General features: G+C 42.7%; 1 protein-coding gene across 6 annotated transcripts in view; it reads left to right on the forward strand.

Annotated features, from left to right (window-relative positions):
- The window catches only part of MIB2 (MIB E3 ubiquitin protein ligase 2), a 98752-nt gene extending 89438 nt beyond the window's left edge, over positions 1-9314 (forward strand). For all 6 annotated transcript variants that reach the window (XM_075604815.1, XM_075604810.1, XM_075604813.1 and 3 more), the window contains 6 exons: positions 847-973; positions 1516-1734; positions 2422-2600; positions 3031-3215; positions 4614-4679; positions 8452-9314. In XM_075604815.1, coding sequence (XP_075460930.1) covers positions 847-973; positions 1516-1734; positions 2422-2600; positions 3031-3215; positions 4614-4679; positions 8452-8693 — 1018 coding nt within the window. In that variant the 3' untranslated portion in view covers positions 8694-9314. The remainder of the gene's footprint in view (positions 1-846; positions 974-1515; positions 1735-2421; positions 2601-3030; positions 3216-4613; positions 4680-8451) is intronic.
- Positions 9315-10090: the final 776 nt, after the last annotated feature.

Below are 10090 nucleotides of genomic sequence, written 5' to 3' on the forward strand. Positions count from 1 at the left end.
ATACTAGATAACTTATGTCCTACAGTACCTCTATGTGAACATTATTTCATCATTATGTTTACGTCTGTTAATGCTAAAACTGTACACTGCCCGATATAAATATGTAGTAAATATGGGTCCCTGTCAGACTGCACACATTGTTCCCCGTGTAGAACCCTCATTTAGCTCACAGGGGACTCTAACAGATAACATGATAAGTCTAATGCAGGAGTGGGCAATTATTTTGGCTGGAGGGCCGCTTGACAACCTTTGATAAGCTTCATGGGCCACCTAGTTAATATAGAATCTACATTACGTCCGTGGCCCCTGAAGCTTACCGAAGCTCCCCTCCTCTCCAGCTTCTCCCCTACATTCTCCTTTACTCTCCAGCTTCTCCCCCCCACCTTGCTTGTCTCTCACTTTCTTGTCTCTCTCCCTCTCTCTCCTCTTCTGCATCTATCTGTCTCTCTCTTCCGCATCTCTCTCGTCTTCTGCATTTCACTCCTCCCCTCCCCCTTACCTGGCTGTGGAGCGGAGCAGTGACCGTCTTCCCTGGCGGCCAACACCAGTAGTTATTACTTCTGGGTCGGGCCACTGGGGTGGACTCCACCCCCCGCCATCTGCTCCCGCCATCTTCCTCCGTCGCACACTTTCTCTGCTCCCACTGCCCACTTCCTCCTTTGTCCTCCCTGCTGCAGGCACCGCACCCCAAAGTGCGCACGGGTCGTAATATCCCCACCCCTGGTCTAATGCATGTTCCCCTTCACCCAGTGAGCCAAAAGCGATTTTCACAAAAGCTGGCACCCAGTGGCCAACGCTGTAGTAACATAATATAACCACTGGGTAAGATGTCCTTCTGCTCTCCAGGGCTGTAAGAAAGATCCTGGAAAGGGCTCGACAACTGGTGGACTCCAAAAAAGAAGATGGTTTCTGTGCCCTGCACCTGGCAACGCTAAACAATCATCAGGAAGTGGTAGACATCTTAATCAAAGAGGTGAAATAGGCTTCAGTGCATTTAAATTAATGGCTCTCCCTGATTCGGCCACTAGTAAAAAAAAAAAAAAAAAGCATGGAGAGAAATTGCATCCCCATTGTAATTTAAAGGCTGGATTTGTACAATATAGAACCGTGAGCAAGGGCAGGGGAGGATCAGATACCATATGGCGGATTTATTTATTTATATTTATTTATTTGAAGCAGGGGGTCTCCGCAGCTGAACCCCGTTAATTTCAGTTCCAGGGACGCCCCGCTTCCGAAGATACTTACTTGCAAATTCGGTGCTCTCCTCAGCTACCAGGGTCCCCAATACGTCTGCTCTTCAGAGATTTCCCATCCTGTGGGCCAATAGGAAACCGTGATGTCATCGATGCAGCTTCCTTATTGGCCCATGTGACGCGGAAGCTATATTTAAAAAAAAATAATAAATACAAATATTTGTTGGCTTGGATTGCTCCATTAACCTGTAGCCAGTCCTTTGCTGCACCTCCCCTCATTCTGCTGGCCTTTAAAGGCTATCATTATGCTTGTTTGGCTCAGGGACGCTGTGACATCAATCTCAGGAACAACCGAAACCAGTCTCCTCTGCACTTGGCAGTGATTCAGGGCCACATCAACCTGGTGCAGGTCCTGGTGAAGGAAGGCGCTGACGTGAACGCAGAGGACGAGGATGGGGACACCCCCATGCACATAGTCTTGGTTCACCAGCATCTCGCATCCATCGAGCCAGAAGGCGATGGCTCATCTCTCCTCACTAAGGTAATGAAAGATAATCTTCTAATGCCAGCAAGAACCGCGCATCCGAAAAGTTTCACTAAAACCACTACGCACATGTTGGTATCGGGGACGTTCTAGGAGGAGCCTGGTTATTATTATATTTTTCTAGCATTGTTTTTTATATTGGAAAAATTATTTTTAATAAATATCAGGACATTTGCTTATCTCGTCAGCTGCTGGTTACACCGGTGAAGTTAATTTTAGCCATTATAAAGTATGCAACAAATTACTGAAATGTGGTGGTATTTACTATTTCTTGGTCGCATGGCCATGGACCCTATGAGTGAATGTTACACTAGATCAGGGGTGCTCAACTCCAGTCCAACACCCCCCCCCCCCCACCCCCACCCACCCAAACAGGTCAGGTGTTAAGTATATCTCTGCTTCAGTGCAGGTTGCTCACAGTCCCTGCTTCAGCATAGGTCTTCGACTGAGCATCTGATCCATCTGTGCTTAAACTGGGATATCGTGAAAACCTGACCTGTTGGGGGACTTGAAGACTGGAGTTGAGCCCCACTGCACTAGATGATCTGATTATTTCATGATCATTTGGCCACTGCCGGATGAGATTAAAAATAAGATTATTTTATCTAATTTATAAGAGTTTTGCATTCCATTTCTGGGTTTAGGCAAAGGGGTTTCATATTACGTCCGCATTTCTTGTCATAGCTGCAGGCGTCTGGGTTGCTGGGGACCATAGAACTAAATATCGGGACAGCGATTGCCTGCTTCTTGGTACAGTCAGGTGCTGATATCAACTATGCTAATCACCGTGGGAAGGCCCCACTGGACCTGATCACAGATGGGAGGATATCTCAGCTTTTCAAAAACTTTTCCCAGAAATTCAGGTATCAAAGCATTGCATTTACCATCTATCCACATCGGGTACGTGATGGAAAGATAGATACTCAAAGCAGGGCCCTCCTGCTATTGGGGCCGGAAATAGCATTTCTTGGACAGTTCATGGCCGACTTTTTCCCATTCTAGGTGCTGTGAAAAATGAGACCCAAGGTCACTATCCACTAAACTCTAATCACATCTTGCTTGATTACCATAAACAATCTTTCCTGCCTCCCAAAAACAGATTAAATTGTCACCTGCTGTACACCGCATGGAAGTACTTTAGCCAAGACGAGACGTGGCGCTGTGCATTACTAGTCTCACCTCTCCTCTGTCCTCTGGTGGGATCATTTGTGGTTGCTGTACTATTTGTTTAGACGGTTGGTCTTTGTCATTATGATTTGCCGGTGATTCTCACTACAGTCCTTTCTGTGTCAGGGAGCAGCAGGCTGAGTCCGACTCCTCCACAATAAGCTGCAGCATCCGCAGGGTGCACACGACGCCCAACACTATGACCAACCTCAGCCTGCCCAGCGGTGCCAGTCCTGCAGAGTGTTTAGTATGCTCCGAGCTTGCAGCTCTCATTAATTTCTTCCCGTGTCAGCACAGCATAGTATGTGAAGGTAAGTGACCACTCGTACTTGTGCCCTTCCCTGGGCAGGACCTTGATCTCTGACACAAGTTTTGAAGCTATCATGGGAAAAAGGGAGAGATTCAGATCAAAAAGTGGCACTCATAAATTAAATGTGGCTGATACTATGGGATCATCATCATTGATTTTTTAAGTAATTACAGGCCTCCACTTAAGGGGGCATCGCAATACTTTACAGTCCGTTTGAGAATTAATGTTATTAAATTCAATTATTTTGTTTCACATGAGACAGGCAAAGCCAGAATGATTATTATTATAACGTGCCAACATATTCGATAGCGCAATACAATAGGGTTGGAGGACGATTAAAAACAGTAACGTGCATTATTACAGTAGGTAAGGCGAGCCCTGCCCCAAGGAGCTTACAATCTATAAAGGAAGGGTAAGTGGAAACATAGGGTACAGGGGTGTACAATAAATGAACAGAGGTTATACATTCAGTTTACAGACATTTCATGGACAGTTAGAGATAAGAAATTATTATGGAAACTGTAACAGAGCATCCCTAACATCACCGAACGGCAGCAAACAGCTGACGCCCCTTGGCTCCCCTTGGGCTGACGCCCTTTGGCTGCCACCTTTGGGGAGACTCTTGTGGTCTCATATCAAAGAAGTACTGAGGTGAAGTGATAGCAGCTGAACGCAAACAGACCCTCCCAGCAAAAGTGCAGGGGGGGAGACGGTCCCCGGGTTTTTCAAGCTGTGTCTGTCCTTTCTTGATTAAATTAACCCTGAGCACGCTGGCTTAGTGGACAGGAGCAGTGAAGGGGAGGCATGGTGGTGACACTTGTGTGGTCATATCAAAGAAGTCCTGAGGTCATTCATTTATCCATTCATTAAAGTCTCCCACTGTAAAACCAATGCACAAAGGAATTACATTAAAAAATAGGGGGTTTCGCTTTGATAAATCTGGTACAATTTTTTTCTTCTCATTTTGACACAGTTTTGCAACTGGAAGATTTTAATAACTAACCCCCTATGTGGCTGATAAGAGCTCTCAGAAACTGTTATAACAATTAAATGTTCTAAAAACAGGATACAGAATAAAGTATAGAATTCTCTGGAGCTGGAAAAAAAATTGGTTCAGCTTTGTGTCGGCCAACTGCAGAACCGGACCCAATTAGGGTCACAATTATTTATTTGATTTTTTAAAAGTATTTGCAGTATATATGATAAAAATGAACTTATTTCTTGAACTGTTTATTAGGGTCCAATTTGCTTATACAGTATAACACAGTAAAATAAGTGGAATACTGAAGGGTATTTGTACCTACCTGTGTTATATGGCTGCCATCCTGATGTACTGTAGGTTTAAAGCATCTCAAATCCCATACCTGTATTGACTCTTTCCTCTCTGTCTCCTTTGCAGAATGCTCCAGGCGGATGAAGAAATGCATTAAGTGTCAGGTCACTATAACCAAAAAAATGAGGCAAGGTGAGTACTCGACATTCATGTGTTGGCTTTGTTTTTTTTCTTTTCCATTTAAATAAATGATCACATTTGCATTAGTGTGTACAACACCATGAGAAACCAAAAGGTGTGTGTGTGTGTGTGTGTGTGTATGTGAGCCCAGTTTCTCTGGCCTCCCAACGAGACACTTAATTGAACATGCGCATCCCCAAAAGTCTCATACTACCACCACCAGAATTAATTGAAGGGTTTATAGCAAGGGAAGTAGAATAATTGCAACGCACCGCCGGAGCAAAAATTTAATGAGAGAGGGTAACTTCAAAAATAAACCCTCAGGTTTAAAAAAAAAAAAAAAGGAAGCAACATAGGCGACATATTTTGTGCAACCGTGTTTTATCAAGGCTCCCTAAGAGCAGGGGGCACCCCGACTTTCCACAAAACATATTCAAAATCCCAACAGGACGCTAAAAAATGACAGAAAAAAAGGACTAGCCCAAAACGTACACCGGATTACTTAACCCTGAAAGACAGTATTTATTCAATGTGGGATTAAATCTAACAGTCCGTGATGATTCAAAAGATTACAAAATAACATACAGTAAATAGGATCAGACAGAAAAAACTATACCAAAGGAGCTGCTGTGAGCAGCACCTCAACTCACTTGGAGTAGGTTCCATCAGGGGATCATGAGGAGGAAATGTGAGACCACCACACACAGTGTACCCCAATGTGAATGTAACTTGTGTGTTCCAGACCTGAAATGTTACACACAATGTATATTTTGATCTTGTGAACCCGTTTCATCATAATGCATGTATGGGCTCAACAAATGCATTCGCCCCCTCGCCTGGGGCGAGTGCATTTTGCTTGCTGTTGAGTGTTACCGGCAGCGGGGTGGTGCGGCGTCTCCCGGCATTTTCCTGCATCTCTCTGTCAAACTTCAGTGTCTTCCCCCGGCATCTTCCTTGAAAATGGCTACGACGCCGCGTTGCCATGACAAAGAGACGCTACGTAAGCGGGCACAATAAAAATACACAGGAATCTGGAGTACAAAATCAGAGGAAGGTTCACCTGTTCCTCCAGCAATGTCGTGTGCCTCATCATGTGCATGAAATGCTAAGGGGGCTGCTACTACATAGGTGAGACGGGACAGGGGCTAAACAAGAGAATTAATCTGCATCGCCACAGCATCACACGTGGAATAAGAGACAGTCCTGTCGGTGAACATTTCTCTGACTCTGGCCATAAAATGAACTACCTGAAGGTGGCCGTACTCAAAGGTAATCTTAGAACACCGAAAGAGAGACGGTTGCATGAATACAAATTTATACAACTGTTAATATATATATTAACCCAGATGAAAAAGTCCCAAAACAAGCACTCTGATCAAATATGAGAAAAGTACAAAAAGGTTTATTAATAATGACAAAGTAACAAAAAGAGCAAAAGAGAAGATATTAAAAAAAAACAGATTAAGGCCAAATGAGGATCAAAGAACATCCTACAAAAAATATAACACAAAAACCACTATCACACAAATATGCACAAAAAAATAACAACAGCTAGATAAAAATCAGTGCTAGAGTAACCTAGACAGCAAGATGAAAGGGAGAATCCCTGTACAAGCAGTGGGATCACAAAGATTCCCACTGGGAGTAAAGACCGGCTGGTCTACATAGCAACTGCACAGAGCTCAGAACAGAAATAAAGGCACTTGGTGGAATAGAACACAGCTAAACTCAGGTAAGAAATTATCAAAAGCTGGTAAGCTGAATATACAGAATCAAAACCACATGGTATCAAAGAGCTCTACTGTTGTGATGAGTGTGCATAAGTAGCAAACAAGACTAACCCTAAATGCTTCTATACTAAGCCTGATATCCATGCAAGGCAAATGCTTACAAAGTCCAAAACAATCAGAGCAATGTGTGATTACGGATAACATAGCACCAATGAAAGCTAGTAGGATATGCAAAATAAAAGATGGTAAAAGGGGCAGTGAATGTGTGATCTTCTCAATAGATGCCCTAAATAGCCTTTACATAGCAAATATGTGCCAGATACATAAGGGGACAGGTTGCAGATTAAAGTGCAAGCTGTGTACTGGAATCAAGTCCCAAAATGTAACACAGGAGGTAGCAGGTCTGTATACAAAGGATGGTGGGCGGCTAGGTCAATGGCAAAATAAAGAGTCCATATCACCAATAAGTTATCCGCTCCTAGATCCATACTGCAGTCCGGTCCCGCCTGGAAGCCACTCGCATTGGGGCAGGAAGACAAAGATTAGAGAAAGCTGGATCCCCGCATGACACACTCCGACGGCAGTTTTGCCACTGCGGGCTTCTTCCAGGAGTGATTGCTCTTAGGCGACAATCAGATTTTGTAGTTTGCGTGCTGGCTAACGTCATCAGTCACGTGTACAGGAGATGCCAATCAAGACAGTCCTTTATTGAACGCTGTCTTTCCCTGAGCACAGACTGCCTCTGAAACCAGAAGCGCAAATGTTACGTATATACAGCAAAAGGGCAGCAGTTTAGCCCTTAAAATAAAAAGGCACAATACACATAAAAAAGGGCTGCACCATGTCACCTGTAACACTCGACAGCAGGTAAAGGGAGGGGGGTTACAATTAGACAAAAAAAAAATTGGGGGGGGGGGGGTGCGCAAGTGCCCTTTTTTCCAATTTGTCACGATAGATTTTTATATTATTATCCTGAATATGATACGTTTCTTTGAGACCGTGAGGGTAAGATAGATATATTTAACTTTTTGTCATAGGGTACTAATTAATGAACCACCACTGACAGGCGATTCTGGTCAGGTTATACATACTTGTGACACTGCTGCAGGTTGAACACAACTCAAATTATTTTAATTGTGTTGGCATGTAATAATAAAGACTATACTGTCCGTTGTATGATGATTTTAGGGTCGGATCTGTGTCAGGATTGTAAAACTCTTTTAATTTGCTCAAAACCAGATAAGCATCCATTACATATCACATTTGGGTACCTCACTCCACACCGGCTGTTATCTAAGCATTGACTGCTGGTTGTAAAACCTTTGTCTTGCGTCCTCTTAAGAAGACAAAGTACCTCCTAACTTGTTTAATTACTAGTAACTTAGAACATACTAAATAAAAATAACTTGTCTTTTCGCTACTGGAGCAGGGCATGTTACTTCAGGATGGCTTCATTTCCTAGCTATAGGGTGACATAAACATACAAAGAACGCAAAATACAGAGAAAAGCCAATATAGTACACTGGTAAGATAATTAAATATTAAACAAGACAGGTAAGAAACAGTGTATGTCACAAAGTTTTAATCTAATCAATTATATTTTCCTTTGGTATAGAAATGACTAGTACTGAACGGACAAGTACATGCAATTATCAAGCTAAAGCCAACATTTATAGGATGGAAAAATGGGCACTTCCCTCTCCCTTACTAGCTTAGAAGTCCAGCCCTCACCTACATTTTTGTCCTTGAGTCCCAGTTCTGCTCCAGCTCCTACACTGGATGGTACCTTTCATACACCAGGTTTCAATCAGGTCAGGTGTGATACCGGTTATCACACCTTAATCCCGTGTCAACTGCGAATGATTTCAATGGCAGTTAACGCAGGACCGCAGTGCCATAAACTGCATCGCACTAGTACATTTCGCCCAAAGACCTTAATTAAAATGAATGAATAAATCCATCTCCATAAATCAAATTCTTCTCTTGTAGATTATTATTGTACAACCTGTGAGCACTCGACAGTAAGCGTTTTTTCCTTGTGTCTCCTCCTGTAGACGGCACAGAGGTTGACGGTGTCCCCAGTGAAGAAGCATTAGACCAGCGCAAGATCATGGAGGAACTTCAGAACCGATACCGTCAAATGGAGGAACGGATGACCTGTCCCATCTGCATCGACAACCACATCAGGCTGGTGTTCCAGTGCGGACACGGTTCCTGCACAGACTGCAGCACATCCCTAACCGCCTGTCCCATCTGTAGGCAGCCCATCCGAGAGAGGATCCAGATATTTGTCTGAGGTTGGATGTAGATGCCTCTGTTCCATCAGAACCCACTTGCTGTCAGTGTCCAACATCTCGACTCAGATCCTAAAGACACAAGGCAAACTGTCTATGCCAAGCATGGCTATGTAACCTTCTCCACACCAAGGTGTTAAGTGGAGAAAGACCCAACTCTGCTTATGAAGAAGTGTGGCTGCTGTGTGTGTGTGTGTTTAACACTCTGTAAACAAACAAAAACATCTATTCATCTGCATTGGAAGGGCTAACCCATAGTGCAGTCTTCCAGAGGAAGTTTATTCTGAAGCAGATGAGTCTGCCGCAATTATCACATTTATTAGAATGATGACGCTATCATTGGCCAATCCCAACATCAGAAACCGGACTATGGGTTTTTATTTTCTTTGTTTCTGCAACAGAACTTGATTCACAGCTTCCAATAAAACTATGCTGCATTTGTAAAGGCCTTTCATACACGTTCATCAGGTTATAGCTACTAAAGCAATACATTAGGACAGCCAACCAATACGGGCCCAAGGAATGAAGGGGGTGGGACAGGAGGGATTGATACCTGTGAGCTGCACAGGAAGTCCTGAAAGGGGACATTTGAAGGAATTGAATTACAAAAAAAAAATACATTATTGTTTTGGTTTGCGTTTTTTATTTTTTTTTATTTTCATTTTTTTTATTGTTTAACTTACACAGAAAAAAACTCTGTTTTTGGTTTTTGAAATGAGGTGGCAGTAAAACTGGACAGGATAAAGTGTTCCAAGAAATTGTACAATTGCAACCTCTTTAAAGCTGCAGTTCATGCAATATCCTGCATGTGTGTTTTTTTTAATAAATCAGTTCTGTAGTAAAAAAATAAATACTTTTAGCATTTTCTGTTTTAAAAAAAACAACTTTGAAAGACCAATTTTCTTGTATTCTATTTTAACAAGCATGCTTGTTCCCATAACAACGATTTACATTCCCCATATTTAAAGATGTCGCCAAACTTTGCCGATCAATAGACGAAGAACAAATTGACCGGCAGCAATGCAGTTATTTTTAGGTAAGTAGAGATTGCCCACATGAAACTATTGAAGTTTAAAAAACAATAAAAAATGGGAGCTTGAACTGCAGCTTTAATGCTAGGGTCTCCAGCCTTCTGTCAGGTGCTGGGATATAGATTATATTTAACCCTTTCACTATCAGAGGGGCCAGTACTACATAAACCATAAGCGCGCCAGAGGAGCCTACAACTCCTTGCAGAGCAAAGATGCTACATTTCAACATTATTGGTTGACGGAGTTGACTAGGAAATCTCATTTTACTCATTTTACTCTTTGTATAATGTGTATAATGCTGAAATACAAGCAGGCTTAGTAATAGTATATTGCATTGATAGCAACACTTACCTATTTTTTAAATAACA

The sequence above is a fragment of the Ascaphus truei genome, chromosome 6, assembly GCF_040206685.1.
Source record: "Ascaphus truei isolate aAscTru1 chromosome 6, aAscTru1.hap1, whole genome shotgun sequence".
Lineage (NCBI taxonomy): Eukaryota > Metazoa > Chordata > Amphibia > Anura > Ascaphidae > Ascaphus > Ascaphus truei.